The 16,340-nt window shown below is 35.1% G+C and overlaps 1 protein-coding gene across 7 annotated transcripts in view; it reads right to left on the bottom strand.

Moving 5' to 3' along the window:
- Positions 1-1,167: 1,167 nt before the first annotated feature.
- Positions 1,168-16,340, bottom strand: part of LOC110665628 (probable acyl-activating enzyme 16, chloroplastic) — a 60,368-nt gene continuing 45,195 nt past the window's right edge. The window contains exons 6-19 of one of the 7 annotated variants that reach the window (XR_009143753.1): positions 14,627-14,745; positions 14,126-14,275; positions 13,917-13,984; positions 12,322-12,427; positions 11,530-11,688; positions 11,052-11,105; positions 10,889-10,969; positions 5,200-5,337; positions 3,169-3,328; positions 2,418-2,497; positions 2,161-2,306; positions 1,532-1,589; positions 1,264-1,446; positions 1,168-1,194 (exon numbers count right to left, since the gene is read on the bottom strand). Coding sequence is in view for 4 of the 7 variants with exons in the window: in XM_021825823.2 (XP_021681515.2) it covers positions 1,354-1,446; positions 1,532-1,589; positions 2,161-2,306; positions 2,418-2,497; positions 3,169-3,328; positions 5,200-5,337; positions 10,889-10,969; positions 11,052-11,105; positions 11,530-11,688; positions 12,322-12,427; positions 13,917-13,984; positions 14,126-14,275; positions 14,627-14,745 (1,412 nt within the window). In the remaining 3 variants the exon portion in view is untranslated. Of the gene's footprint in view, positions 1,447-1,531; positions 1,590-1,873; positions 1,986-2,160; positions 2,307-2,417; positions 2,498-3,168; positions 3,329-5,199; positions 5,338-10,888; positions 10,970-11,051; positions 11,106-11,529; positions 11,689-12,321; positions 12,428-13,916; positions 13,985-14,125; positions 14,276-14,626; positions 14,746-16,340 lie in introns of those variants that run through there. The other 6 variants (XR_002496943.2, XM_021825824.2, XM_021825823.2 and 3 more) reach the window with 6 other exon arrangements.

Here is a 16,340-nt window from a genome sequence, read left to right as displayed (position 1 = left end):
TGAACCTTCCCTTGTATTGTTGACTGTGCTTCCTTTTCGCGACAGATGGTTGATTTGGGGTATGATTATGACAAAGAAAGTCGCATCTTCAAGCCCGGAGTGTTGGCAAAAGTATCTAAATTTATCAGTAAATGAAAAAAGAAATAAGGGATCCTACCAAGACTTCGGAGTTCCAATATGCAAGCTTGCTAGCCTGGTGTAAGGGGTTGAAAGGAGCCGTGGAGGTCAAGGACAAGATGCAAAACTCTATTTCTGACATAGAAGACACTACTCAAGTGTATGGTTTGACAATGGAGTTCCAATCTGCGAGTTTGCTGGCCTTGATGCTCCAAATCTTGGTCTGTGAAAGGTTGCAAGAGAGAGAGAGAGAGAGAGAGAGAGAGAGAGAAGAAGAAATGGAGAAGATATTGTCGTTCCAATCATGGTTGGGTTTGAGTTTGCTATGGAAAGGACAAAAGTGAGAAACAGAGTGAGAAAGAGTGAATAGCGTGAACGACAAAAAGTAGAGCACAAAAGAGAGGGGTAACAGAGTGGGGCGTGTGTGTGTGTGCGTGTGTGTGTGTGTGAGAGAGAGAGGGAGAGAGAGAGAGAGAGAACTACAAATTAAAATTCAAAAACTGTATTGTTAAAGCTCTATACATTCAGAGACGACGAATGAAACTTAGTCAACATACAAGTGACAAAGTCCATAGATAAAGCATTGTGGGAGAGAGACAGTGGGAGCTGGTTCTCCCTTCTCAATAAGAGTTCTTTGCGTCTCTTTTCTCAGTAACTTTCAACAGTAAAATTCATGGCCATCTAGGGGACAGCTCATTCCCATCCGGAATGGTGGATTCTTCCCTCTCCCCTTTGATTTGGTGGCGTTTAGTTTTGTTTTGTGTTGTGTTTCAGTGGTGTATCAGCGGTAGCAGATTATCTCATGTGCTTTCTTTGTGAGGGATCCTCTAAGACCTGCTATGGATGAATCTGCAATAGTCCTCTCCTCAAGCTTGCTCATGTTCGTTTGTCACTCATGACCTTTGAGGTGTTTTTTAAAAATCAAGAATGAAAATAACAGGGGGTTTTTCTTTCTGTTTCCTATGACTTGACAACCATGTCTACCAATTAAAGAGTTTATGAAACTGAAACGGATGGAAGGACAAAGGGTCATCAAAGCTTGGAGAGAAATTAAGCACAAGCAGAGATTTGTTCCTTCTGACATTTAAAACAAAACGTTACTTGAAGGTATATACATCAAAATGCAAGACTATCATGGGAACTTACTTTGGAAATTGAGATCATTTTTCTTCTGGCTATATATCAGTGCACTTTATTTTTTTCCTATAAGTTTCCTGTATACATTGATTGCATGATCTATTTGTAGAGATTGGCTATCTGCTCCCTGTATCGTTCCATGACTGTGTCTCTTCGGATTTTCATGGTTGGGGTCATCAAGCCATCTTCAATCTGAAATAAAAGAGTATAATTGAGCCAAGTCGCATAAATTGCTAAAAAAATAAATGCCATTGAAGCAAAAGCAAGGATTACTTACCGTTAAAGGCTCATCCACAATAAGGATTGGTCCAATTTGAAATGAACAGCTAGATGTCCTGCTCATGGAAGTATTGAATTAGACAATAATTAATTCAATACCATTTAGAAATAATAACAACAATAATAATCTCATGGAAGACGCAAAAATCTGCTACTATTGTTTCCAAAAGTTTTTTTTTTTTTTTTTTTTTTTAAGATTCCAATTATTTTTCCCCCAAAAACAAAGAGTTGTATGAATTATCTTCACAAAACTACAATCAGCAAATGCAAATATGGATATCAATATATAAAGTACTCTTCACATTCAGTCCCACTTTTGAAGCTTCTATTAGAGCCTTATATGAAAATAACATCACCTCTTGCATGGTACTAGAAGTAAACATTCAAAAATCTTTCATTCCTACGCTTGACAACACCTATCTCAACGTGAACTTCCACATCTTTCCTTGCACCTGCCAAACTTTTCTAATTTAAACTACAACAAGAACCATAGCAAGACATCTTAAGAGTTCCTATTTATTTATTATAAAAAAGTTCCTATTTATTACAGAATCTTAGAATTAAAAACAACACCTTACAAAATTGTTAAATATAGCATTTAGAAATAATTAAGTTCAAGAGTGTTACCATTTCCTGAGTTCTTCATCTACCAAGCTGGCTACCTTTTCCTTACTCAGGTCAGAGGTATTGACATCTACAATGGACAACTTTTTAGCAGCTAATAGTACCTCTTCTTTATTTGGAACAACTATAGCTCCAAGACGACGTTGATCCTGAATATTATACATGGTCATGAATAAAAGAAATGTATCAATACAAGGACAATTGCTCAAACATGTGCAAAGGCTGCTACCTACTTAGCAAAAAAGATGATTGGAATATACCTGGCCAACAACTACAATCTGTTGAATGAGAGAACTTCTCATAGCAGCTTCCTCAAGCTCTGAGGGCTCAACATTTTCACCTATTTCCTCCAAAAGAAAGTTGGTTAGTTGAATACAACATTCTTTAGATGCAGTGTTATATAGGGAAAAAGAAAAATACAAACACTAATGAACGTCGAGTTTGGCTGCAAAATAGAGATGAACAAGAGAAACCTATACTACTGTCTACTTACCATTAGATGAAATTGAAAACATAAGTTCCGAAAAAATAAATAAAGAAATATATAAAAGGGCAGTGAAATTTTGTCCTCGTAAAGTGCAAACTGGCCACTTTCCATTACATTCCATTCGAAAGAAAATGTCACCAAGTACCACATTTATAAATGTAGCTTAATTATGGATGCTGTGATAATAGCTTCGTGATCCTTCATATATTAAAAAAAGGTGCCACAGAGCCAAAGATATAAAATCAGAAGATTGAAGATACTCATTGAGAAATTGACAATTTTTGAAAACTGCTAACCAGTAAATCTCTTTCTATAAAAAGTCTCTGGTGATATGGCTATCAAAATGCATCAAGCATTAATAAATAAGTAGACAAAGAGGCTGATAAACATGCATTAACCTAAAGGTCATAAAATGATTTCACACAGAATCTGCGTGCATATTACTTATAATGGATGAGCATCTCATAAAAGAAGATTCAAAACTGCAACGTTGTACTAGGAAAACTAATATACGTCCTGTATACCTGTTGAAAGAACTATGGTATCCTTAGCTCGCCCTTGAAGGACAATAACACCTCCACAACAACGGCTTCGTCCTACTGAATGGTAAGGAGCAATCCAACCAATATCACCAGTGTTTAGCCAACCATCCTCATCTAACACTTGCTTTGTGGCCATTGGATTCTAGTGGAAAAATAACACAGATGTAGCTATAATTAGCACTATGGGGCAGTTATTATGACTTGAATTGAATATAATAATTATTAGAAAAAATTACTAAAAAATAAAAGAGAAGGAAGAAAACTCCCGAAGAAATCCTGCATATGATTGTGAAGTGTCAGTGTGCACAACATTGCTCTATCAGAAGTAAATATAGGTTCTTTACACAGATAACATGAGATTTGGTATATTAACTTTGGTTATGGTTGGCATGGTGTAATGAATTGTAATCCATAATGTAGAAAGAAGAAACATGGAATAGAGTACAACAAAATGAATCATTCCATTTCTGTGTTTCATTCCAAGATTAAAGAATTAATGTAATTGGAAATATTCATATTTGATATGATTAACAGAAAAGAGAAATGAAATTTGAATGTTACTTAAACTTACTATAAAAAATTCACATATATCACAGAAAAGATGTTACCTATCTTTAACAATAAAATAAAATACCATAGAACATAATCTAACCTTGTATTGTAAGAACAAGTACAAAAAATGTGATCAAGACAATTAAATTATTTTTATCATGGTTTCCCAATATTTTTTAACATGTCTTTGTAACACTATTGTTGTTAATTCAACCTACTACATTTGTAATCACAAACTACTTTTATATTGTATTTCTAGAAACTAATGCCTTTTTTTTTTTTTTTTCTTTTTTGAAACGGTTAACAGTCTAATATATTTTGAACTTTGAATACTTTTAATTATACCCTATACTTTTAATTTTATCATTGATTCGTAAGTTATTGATTTGTCTCAATTGTAGCCAATGAGATTAGGTTGTGTGCGCATGCTAAGGTTTTGTTGAGCGCTAAGGCCCTCCTGACCCCTAAGAGTGATTAAACATAATGTTTTGCAAAATATGGAAAGCATTTTAAGCAACTTGAATTCAAACTGCTACTATTTGGTAGTTCCCAGTGCTAGGGCTGGGCCTATTTCTTTCTAATTAAAACGCCACATCTATATTTGAATTCAGCCTCAACAAAACTTTAACATGTGTACACATCCTAGGCCCATTGGATACAATTGAAACAGAATAAGTAACTTATAAAATTGATAAAATTAAAAGCATAGGATACAATTGAAGAAGTGCACTTAAACAATTATAACTTTTCAAAACTATAAATAAAACCACAGTGGCAATCCTGGAGGTAACAAAAAGGTTGAACCGATAGGGGGTAAAAGTTGGTAGTGTGATGACAGTGGAGGCAGTCACAACGGGAATGACTGTTGATTGTGGCAGGCAACAGTGAGGTGGGGGCAACATGGATCCAATTGGAAGACATTTATATTTGGAAAACTGCTTTTTTTTTTTTTCTTTTTATTCTAATTTTAAAAAAGAATAAGTAACTAAAACAATTTGGATTATGGAGAATGCAACATGTTTTTACATGTTTTTATTAAAAAAAAAGTTTCCAGTTTTTCCCCTTGGAAGGAAAAGGGCAAAAAAAATTTATAAATTGCTGGTAAATTCACACATTGATAAGCATGGGACTAATTACATTTGAAATATTCTTGTTTCTATTATCATTACTAATAAATGAAAATATACCCTGACTGCTTGTAAGTCCCGCTTAGAACTCATATTCATATTTACCAGAAACTTTTACTGCATTAACAACTAAATAAGTTTTTCACTCCATCTCCCTTCTATTCCTTGAAAAACCAAGAATGTCAGCAAACACCCTCATGAATATGGTACCATGAGTTAGCTTTAGGTTTAATATTCACCAAAAAAGAAAAATCATCATTCAAACTACTTCATGGACATAATATCATTTCTTCCAACAGCAGAAAAATATGGGTATCTTAAAGTAAGATATCACCTTGTAGTAACCTTTCATTACTTGCGGCCCCTTAACTTTCACAATCCCTTTTGATCCATCTGGAAGAGTTTCACCACTTTCAGCATCTACAATTTTAAATTCTGTATGCCGAATCGGATGCCCAATTGAGCCAAGAACCTTTAAAAATCAATTCTGTAACTATTTTACATAGTATACCACTCCATCCAAAGGCAGACGCAATAAAGAGGGCAAAATAAATAGTTGGAACTAGAACAGTGGAACACCACAAAAGAAGATGCATGAAAATGTTCTAGTCAGTTGGATAATTTAAGACGAGAGAAAAATTAATGCACAATATAAAAACGGGCTTCTTCAACTTATCATAGCACCTTTAACACTTGAAAGAATAGATAATTTTCCATGAATGATGCAGGACAGTTGACTCGATAAACACCTCAAACTGACACAGCATACAGGACAAAAGAATGTCCTAGTGTTTTTAACAACGGTGGATTGACCTTAGTGGATTAGACATATATGGGTGCGGTTCAGGTTTGCAAAAGGTTGAATTAAGATGACTATTGAACAACAGAAACTGAGGCTATATTTTAACTTCCAGGGTACTGAGCACAGTAGTTAGAGTACCAGGAACAATTATCTGATGTTTTCACTTTTATTTGACTGAATGTTTTACATGGTATGTTTTCAGGTTTGATAAGGGAAATGTCCTTTTTTTTTTATCCTATCAATAACAACTCAGATTTGAATTGCAAGCTGGATACTTTAAAAATCGAAGAGAGAATTTAATGCAATGCGTTTTGAGGTTTTTGTTCTAAGACATCATATCATACCCAAGATCTGATTAACATTACAACTCACAATTAAATTGCATCACATAATCTCAAACACTTCTCGAAAGCTTCAATATCCAAATATTCTTGTATAATATTTGTAGTTTTGGGAGAAAAACTCTATATATTTCAATAATAATAGAAGTAAATATATACAGCTCTCCTAAATAATCATCCTAATTAGAGATATTTACAAATTCTAATTCTAGATATATACAATTCCCTACAATCTCGTACTTCCTAGAATGACTTTCCTTATAACACTCCTACTCAAGCTGGAGTATAGATGTTAATCTGTTATGATAACAAGGGGAATAGGAATGTGAGAATGTATGGGAGGAAACTATTGTATAAATAGGGTAACATTGTAACTAATTGGGTCAGCCAAGAATTAAATAATACAAAACACTTCTCTCTCTATCTCCCTTTCTTTCTACTTCTTTCTCTCTCGCTCCCTCTCTCTTTCTTTATGTAGAAAGAGATGATTCTCATTGATTTCAATTAATCTGTACATGGGTATATATATACAATTGATTCCTATAATTGTGTTCTACTAATTAGGAAGAAATCCTAAATAAGAAATCCTAAATAGGAATACAGAATACAAAATATACAGAGAAATAATATAGTGATTGACTTTCCATAACATAGTGATTGACTTTCCATAACACTCCCCCTCAAGTTGGAGCATAGATGTTAATTATGCCCAACTTGTTACAAATATAGTCAATCCTAGCTCCATTCAGAGCTTTTGTGAAAATATCTCCTAACTGCTCTCTAGTTTTGATGTGTCCTGTTGAGATGATCTGTTGTTGAATCTTTTCACGAATAAAGTGACAATCAATCTCAATATGTTTGGTCCGCTCATGAAACACCGGATTAGAAGCAATATGAAGAGCAGCTTGATTATCAGACCACAATTTCGCAGGCAGGGAAGTCTTAAAACCTGTCTCATCTAGTAATTGAAGTATCCACATTACCTCACATACTGATTGTGCCATGGCTCTGTATTCGGATTCAGCACTAGATCGAGAAACTACACTCTGCTTCTTGCTTCTCCAAGACACCAAATTTCCTCCAATAAAAACACAATATCCAGTAGTTGACCTCCTGTCAACCTTAGATCCAGCCCAGTCGGCATCTGAAAAACATTCAACATTCAAATGCCCATGATTACCATATAACAAACCTCTTCTTGGAGCGCCCTTCAGATAACACAAGATTTGTTCCAAGGCTTCCCAATGAGCAACAGTTGGGGAAGACATAAACTGACTTACCACACTAACGGCATAAGCAATGTCAAGACGAGTAACTGTAAGGTAGTTCAATTTTCTTACCAATCTCCTGCATCTCTCTGGATCTTCAAACAACTCACTATCCCCTGCTAACAATTGTAAAGTTGGAGTCATTGGTGCGCTACAAGGCTTAGCACCTAATTTTCCTGTCTCTGTCAATAGATCGAGGACATATTTTCTTTGAGACAAGAAAATACCCTTCTTACTTTTCATAACTTCGATACCCAAGAAATACTTTAACAATCCCAAGTCTTTGGTCTGAAACTGAGTTTGGAGGAAGGTTTTAAGAGATGAAATACCTGCAGAGTCACTCCCAGTGATGACAATGTCATCCACATAGACTACTAAGAGAATTAGACCAGCCTCAGATTGCCTATAAAATACTGAGTGATCACACTTACTCTTTTGCATACCAAATTCCTGTACTGCTTCACTGAATCTCCCAAACCATGCCCTAGGACTTTGTTTCAAGTCATAAAGAGACTTTCGAAGCCTACAAACTTTACCCAACTCCCCCTGAGCAACAAACCCAGGTGGTTGCTCCATATACACCTCCTCCTGAAGATCACCATGAAGGAAAGCATTCTTGATATCCAATTGATGCAGGGGCCAATCATATGTAGCTGCTAAAGAGATAAAAAAGCAAATAGAAGTAAGTTTAGCTACAGGAGAAAAAGTATCAGAGTAATCAACCCCATATGTCTGAGCATATCCTTTTGCTACAAGGCGTGCTTTTAACCTAGCCACAGAACCATCAGGATTTACCTTTACTGTATATACCCATTTGCAACCAATAGTTTTCTTACCAGTGGGCAAAGGCAATAGTTCCCATATACCATTAGCATCTAAAGCCTCCATTTCCTCTTTCATAGCATCACACCAGCCAGGATGAGACAGTGCCTCATCAACAGTATTAGGGATAGGAACAGTCTAAAGAAGTAACAAAACACCGAGAACAAGAAGATAATTGATTATAAGAAACAAAAGAAGAGATAGGGTAAGTACATGAACGTTAACCTTTACGAAGAGCAATGGGTAAGTCTAGATCAGAATCATGATCAGTATAAGGTACAGGATCTCCCAACGAAGTAGCTGGTGGAGGATCTGAGTCAGGAATCTCCAATCTCCTGGAATAAACATGAACAACGGGAGGTCGAGTAGGTCTAGAGACAGAAGGAACAGGCTGTGGGAGAGGACTAGACATTGGTTGGACAGTATATATTAAGAGATCATCCTCCTCCCCCTGACTCTCATACACAGATGATGGAGGAAAAAATGGAGTGGACTCAAAAAATGTGACATCTGCAGAAACAAGATAACGATTAAGAGTAGGAGAGAAACAATGGTACCCTTTTTGGAGCAGGGAGTACCCAAGGAAGACACATTTGAGAGATTTTGGATCCAATTTAGTAACCTGTGGACGAACATCACGCACAAAACAGGTACAACAAAAAATACGGGGTTCAATAAGGAACAAAGATTTTGTAGGAAACAAAGTAGTATAAGGAATATCCCCAAACTATTATGGTAATTAGGATAGGGCTTATATAAACCCATTAAACCTTTGATTTCCCACTAGTGTGGGACTTGTCCCAAACTTGGGATGTTACAATCTATCCCACTTAATTTTGCGATGTCTCCTTCACAACCATGCCGGTGCTGTGTTAAGTCTACTATCTTATATTGGATACAATTGTTAAGCCAAGACCAGACCCTTGGGTATTTTGGTTCAATGATGCCTCGGACAGCTCCAACTCATCTCTAGCCATGGGTAGCCCTTTCCTTAGGGCCATTAGCTCTACACAATTTTTGGACCCAAGTTGGCTTTGAATTGTAACACCCCTAGTCCAATTGACCCACATAACTTTTCAGGCCCTAAACCACTTGGCCTAAAATGGTTAATCCAAGTTATTATGACAATTAGGCTAGTGTTTATATCAACCCATTAACTCTTTTATTTTCCACCGATGTGGGACTTGTCCCAAACTTTGGATGTTACAAAGGGAGAATGGATTATCTAGGCCATATAATTTCTGGAGATGGAGTATCTACTGATCCAGAAAAGATTCAAGCTATGCTTTCTTGGCCTTTTCCTTCATCAGTTAAGGAGTTAAGAAGTTTTCTTAGCCTTACAAGGTATTATAGGAAATTCATCCCGTATTATGGCATTACATGTAAACCTTTGAATGACTTACTTAAGGAGGGGTTCAATTGGTTTCCAATTGCTCAATCAGCCTTTGAAACCTTAAGGGAGGCTATGTCTTCTGCCCTTGTATTGTCTCTTCCTGATTTTAGCCAAACATTTGGGAATGGGGGTTGTATTGTAGCAAAATGGTCATCCTATTGCTTACATCTCAAAAGCCTTTGGGATTAGAAATCAGGCTCTTTCTTTGTATGAAAAGGAGCTGCTGGCTATCACTTATACAGTCTCCAAATGGAGACATTATTTGGAGCAAGGTATTTTTATATAAAGCCTGTCCATGAAAGTACATAATACTTGCTTGTGCAAAGACTTCACATTAATTTGCAGCAAAAGGATATCTCTAAGCTTTTGGGGTTGGATTATAGAATTTTGTATCGAAAAAGGGTGGAGAGAGAATAAGGCTGCAGATGCCTTGTCTAGAAGCCCACATGCAAAAGGATAAGGGTTTCATGCTATGCACTCTATGGTCATTCCTACTTGGAAAAATAATTTAATTACAAGGCTAATGACTTATTAGTCCAATTATCAGTAGATGGGGCTACTCATTCTAAGTTCCAGTTGAAACAGTGACTGTGGCTTCTACTGGTGAGTTGAGGAACCAATTAATTGCCCAATATTATAATAGTGCCATTGGAGGTCACTCTAAGATTCATACTACCTATTTGAGACAGCAGAAGCACTTTTACTTGCCTAGGATGTATTCAAAAGTGTTACAATGGGTGCAACATTGTGAAGCATCTGCCAAGTATAAGTATGACACTTCCGCCTACCCTGGATTATTACAACCCTTGCCAATACCTTCTTAAGCTTGGCAACACCTCACTATGGACTTTATAGAGCAACTGCCCAAGTCTAAAAGTAAAGACACCATCATGGCAGTCATCTGCAGGCATACAAAGTATTCTTATTTCCTCTCCTTGTCCCATCCTTTTACTGCTTCTCTAGTAGCTCAAATTTTCCTTGACAACATTTACAAGTTGCATGGATCTCCTATTTCTATAGTTTCTGACAGAGAGAATTTTCACAAGCTTATTTTGGAATGAATTCTTCAAGAATTTGGCAACTACACTCACTTATAGTAGTGCTTATCATCCCCAATCTGATGGCCAATTAGAACGTTTGAATCATGTGAGTGTCCCAAATAAGTTGTGTATAAATTACAAATTATGTTCCAAATATTATATGAGGCAACGTTACATACTAGTTCAAGTTTTTTGGTTCAATGCTCTTAACAACTTTCATGTACACAACCTTAATTTTTAAATAGCAAAATCAATTCCAAGTTTCAAAAATTTTCACATTTTGTTTAAATATAGTCAATTTTCAACTTAAGAACAAGCAATAAATTCAACATTACCAATAATGGATGCATGTCTTACATTGCAGGTAAGTCGTCGAACAGCAGTAACTGGAGACGACTCTGTCATACCATACCCATTCTGCACCTTCAAACCTATTGCCTGCATGTATTATAGATATTACTATAAGATATCATAATCAGAAATATATCATTTAGCCAGCAAAGAATGACGAACCTCTGACCTCAAAAAATTCATCAACATACGATGGTAAACTACCACCTCCACTTATGCCAGCCTGCATAGTACCATAGACATCAATAATAAGTTATCAGAGCACTAAGATGCATTTGTTAAAATACAAAAGGAAAAGTCGGAAAAAAAGAAAAAAAAAAAAGAGAATATTATTCGCAATGCCAGAGTTTTTCCCTTTTCCCCCATACAATTCCATTTTGGCTTCATGGCTTTTCTTACTCTCGGTTTTTTTTTTTCTCTTTTTTTTTTTGTGGGGAGGAGAGGGGGTGGGAGATGTATTTAAGAGCTGAACAGAACAAAAAGCTTTGAGATGGTTGAAGAAAGAAGATAGTACATAAATTCTTGTAATTTCATTCAAAACTTTCAAAAAGGATTGCCACCTTAATTTGAATAACTTGTTGAGCCTGAGGATGGGGGGCACACAAAACAAAAAGTTCATTAAAATAGCAACTGAATGACAAACCAACCTTACTTATTCCAATAGCAGGGCGAATTTTTCTGTAAACAAGCTTATCAGCGAACATATGCATTGGCAACAAGATTGCAGCCATGATTCTTGCCCATAGATAGTCCAACATTGAAACAAGATATGATGGTTCCTTCGGAATCCTTGCCAAATAAGTTCCCTACAATACCAGTGAAATTAGTTAAGTAGCAGATTGTGTTGGAATGTAGGTGTCCATTATGTTGTTAAAATTGAATATCATGAGCATGAGGCTGTGTTCATGCAAAGAAACAGATTTTATTCAGAAGATTTAAATGTATCCAGAAGAATATGTCCACAGCATTAGACAGGTGAATTGGTGAGTCCCGCACTTTTATTTATTTATTTATTCATTTTTCATAAGAATGGTTGATTTCTCATTGATGAAAATGCAAAACAAAGCACAACCACTTGAAATTTAAATTTGTATGACTGTATACAACAGAACCATGCAAAGTGAACAGCAGAAGCCAACAAACTCACAGGCTCGATGGGCTTATACAATAATTTCAAGGACACATTATAAAACACAATGTGCATGGCAAAATTAAGAAGCTATGATAAACAGAGAAGCGATTATATGCTCTTAAAAATCATAAAATTGAAAACACATTAGAAGCATATTGCAAAAGTTAGGAACAGTTACACAATCATGCATCAAAGCATGCTAAAAACCTCATAAAAATAGAGCCCAACAAACTCTAACTCCATGCTCATAGAGGGAACAAATATTTTTGCAAAGCTAAAAGGCATAATTTTCAATTTTGAATCAAACCTCATAAATTTTCTTCAACTTCATGTATGCCAAGCTGACCTTTATGAACATAAGTGCAACAAGCTTACGAATAGTGGAGCTTGTAGAAATCTGCTTGTGTATCCCCCTAAATAGACAATAAAAGGATCTTGATTAATGCATGTAGAATCAAGTTAACAAATAAAGCAGATAGGACAATAAAGCAAAGCAGGCATTCAAAATTCCTTCCTTAACTGTTATTAAAGTATGAGTTGTAAAATGCAAAGTAAATGGTTGGGAAAGGGGGAAAAAGAAAAAAAAATTAGAATTCACTAGAGCATGCTTAATGCAGAATAGGAAGCTTAGAATTTTATTTAGGAATTTTAATTATTATAGAAATAGGAAATTCAAAAAGTTCTTTTCATTTAGAAATTTTATTATTATTAGGTTTATTATTTCCTAGTTTATCTCATTTAGTATTCCCAATTAGAATTGAATTAGGATTTCTATTCCTAATTTGATTAGGGTTGTAAGCTCTATAAATAGAGCTAATTTCTATTATTCAATAGCTTTGGATTATGATTATTATTGAGATTAAATAAAGTTATTGAGAATTAATTCTCTCTTTCAAGGATTGGTCCTTGATTTCTCCTTGTTTTTTATTCTTTCCCTTTGTTCTAAATCAATGCTGTTCTGAAAAAAATTATCACCCAGGAAATAAGACTCGGTAAATTTATTATTGAAAGTTCAAAACAAAGAAATACCAAGTAACTCACCTATTATGAATACTACTTACAGACTTAGCAGCAGAAACTTCTACAGGCAAAAAAAAAAAAAAATTGTAACCCCCTAGGCTCCTATCCACCCACCTACTCTGCCTTTTTAAACTTTTTCCTAGTTTAGATAGCTAGTTAGTACCGTTTGAGTTCTATTACAAGTCATTTCACCACTGTAATCATCCTGCATATATATCCAAATGCTCCCTCAACCAAATAACTCTGGTAAAAAAATATTTCAAAAAAAAGATAATTCTAATAAATGACTATGAGTTGCCCTGTTACTCATAAATGCAAAAACATAATATATATTATTGACAAAGCATCAAGGAATGCAACAGAAAAGATTTTGGTGTGCCTTCAGCTATGGGCAAGACTTCAACAGGTTCATACACTGAGGTCACTTTTATATAATGAATTCATTGAAGACAAATACGTATGCCATGCACCCACAAAGAAGACAGAGACATAATATATGTTTACACATATGTAGATTAAGATTAAGATTCACGGAAATATGAATATTTGCAATGCATTAAATCATCTTAAGCTCAAACACCAAGAATTTCTAGTGAACAAATAAGTACAATAGGAATTCAGATTACATCTAGGAATTTAGACACACCAAATAAAGTGATTACCCCTTAAAATTTCATCTCCCATTTAGGCCAATCTTTCAATATTGATAATCCATATGCATTAGGTAACAATTCTCGCTATTAAGTTTTAATTTTATTGAAGCTAACAAATACAAAACATCTTCAAAATTAAAGCATAAAATTTCACTCACGGCAAAGCACTGAGAATGATCTAATTCTGCTGGAAAAAAAGAATGATTTAATTCTCTTGACAAGGACAGACCTGTAGAGTGTCTCATATACCAATGGAACAGATATCATGTAATGTGGTTGATAATGCCGCAGATCTTCCTATCAACAAAAGTAATTTCAATTAAGCCATATTAAATAAAGGCAAGGAAGTAAATGGCATAATTAGTAAAAGATGGTAACCAGTAGGTAAGATGGTTGTCAATTTACTAGGGTTAATTTCAATTAACAATTAAGGTATACCCTTAAGTTTCTCACAGTTGTGTAGGATTGCTCAACTCCACGCGACAATATGAAATACTCACAAGCACGCTCATATGCATGCCAAGGTGGTAGCATGCTTAGAAATCTATCTCCTGGCAAAGCAGGAACAACTTCCCACAGATTATTTATCTGGAAAACATAATACACTGAAATAACTTCAGTAACAACTTAACCAAATATTATTGACTTTGATTGTGACCAAAAGAAGCAGAAGATATATGATAATCCAAACGTTGATTTATAACCCTATAAAAATATTTAATTATATATTTAACAAATAACTTATATAAATGGATTCAGCGACCACCACATACCCAACTTACTGAAACCAAACGAAAAATGGGTATTTATTTCTAAAGCCATACCTCTCCCAAAACCATGTATAAATACCTAAATCCTATATAATCAAAGCAGACACTAGTAGTATAGTTTCCTTGATTTAAGCTACTAAAAGAAAGGCGCCAGTAACAAGAAACAAACCTGGTGCAACAAATTCTTATGCGTAAGCATAACACCTTTCGGATTTCCAGTGGTTCCACTAGTATAAACAATTGTAGCAATATCATCTGAGCCGATTGTTTCATACATGTAGTGTTGCCCTGCAATCACATCGTTAGCTGAAAAGTTGCATAGAACCTATTTTAAGGTAATCCATCAAAGAGAAGCAAAGGATTGCACTTTTTTTTATTTGCATTGCTTTTGTTAATTTATTTAGAAAGAAAGAGAATAAGGAGGAGAGAAAGAGAGGAGAAAGCAAAACCAAAAAGGCTACATCTTTACTCAATTTCCATTAACTTCTAATAATGCACAGTACCTATTTATATTGAAAAACTACAATAAATAGATAAGGAAGATGTCTAACTATTATGGGATTCTTCACAAGATGGACTCAACCCTTGAATTAAGTAGATAATAACTATCCCTAAATTAAGGGATCTCATCAAGTCCAACAGCTATATATATATATATATATATATATATAGAGAGAGAGAGAGAGAGAGAGGGAGAGAGAGAGAGAGAGTTTTGCTTTAGAGAACAACAACAAAACTAAGCATTTTCTATCCGTCCACATGACATTTACTTTCAGAAAATAATCAGCTCAGCTAGACCACAGACCACAGAAGCTTTGTCTTTCCAAAGTACAAAGAACACCGATTTCTTGTTAGTTACTTCCTCCAAAATTCAAAATTATATCCTTATATAGACTCAAAGGCGAAACTAGGGAAGAGGGCGCCTTGGCCCCTCCAAACATTTATAAAAAAATTTTTATAGGTGTAATAAAATAATATTTTTTTATTAATTAGTCTCTCAATTTTTTAATTTATTTATAAAAAAATCCTAAATATGTGCAATAAATTTTAACTTTTCATTAATTAGCCCCCAAAGATTTTCTATTGAGGAATTAAACTCACGAGCCATACTATGAAGTTGTGGGAGAGAGTTGTGGAGCATCGACTACGTCATGATATTTCTATCTCTCTCAATCAATTTGGCTTCATGCCCGGTCGTTCAACTATGGAAGCGATCTTTCTCATTAGAAGCTTGATGGAGAAATATAGAGATGTGAAAAAAGATCTACACATGGTTTTTATTGATTTGGAGAAGGCTTATGATAGTGTTCCAAGAGATGTCCTATAGAGTGTGTTAGAACAAAAGAGGGTATCTATTAGGTACATACAAGTGTTGAAAGATATGTATGAAGGAGCAACTACTATTGTGCACACAGTGGGAGGGGACACAAGAGATTTTTCGATCTCAATTGGATTACACCAAGGATCAGCTATAAGCCCTTACCTTTTTACATTAGTTTTAGATGAATTGATGAGACATATACAAGAGAGTATTCCTTGATGCATGATGTTTGCGGATGATATTGTTCTGATAGATGAGACGCGAGAAGGAGTCAATAGAAAGCTAGAGCTTTGGAGAAGTACTCTAAAGTCAAAGGGCTTTAAGATAAGTAGAACGAAGATAGAATACATGCATTGCAAATTCAGTGAAGGCCAAACTGGTTATAGGGAAGGAGATGGAGTGGTACTGTCCCAAAGTAATCACTTTAAATATCTCGACTCAGTTCTTCAAGTAGATGGAGGATGTGAGGAGGATGTTAGTCATAGGATTAAAGCCGGATGGTTGAAGTAGAGACGTGCCATGAGAGTTTTATGTGATCGCAAGATTCTCAGTAAATTGAAAG

Source organism: Hevea brasiliensis, chromosome 2 (genome assembly GCF_030052815.1).
Source record: "Hevea brasiliensis isolate MT/VB/25A 57/8 chromosome 2, ASM3005281v1, whole genome shotgun sequence".
NCBI classification, from domain to species: Eukaryota; Viridiplantae; Streptophyta; class Magnoliopsida; order Malpighiales; family Euphorbiaceae; genus Hevea; species Hevea brasiliensis.
The sequence above is the reverse complement of the archived record's forward strand: the minus strand, read 5'-3'. Positions and strand labels throughout refer to the sequence as shown.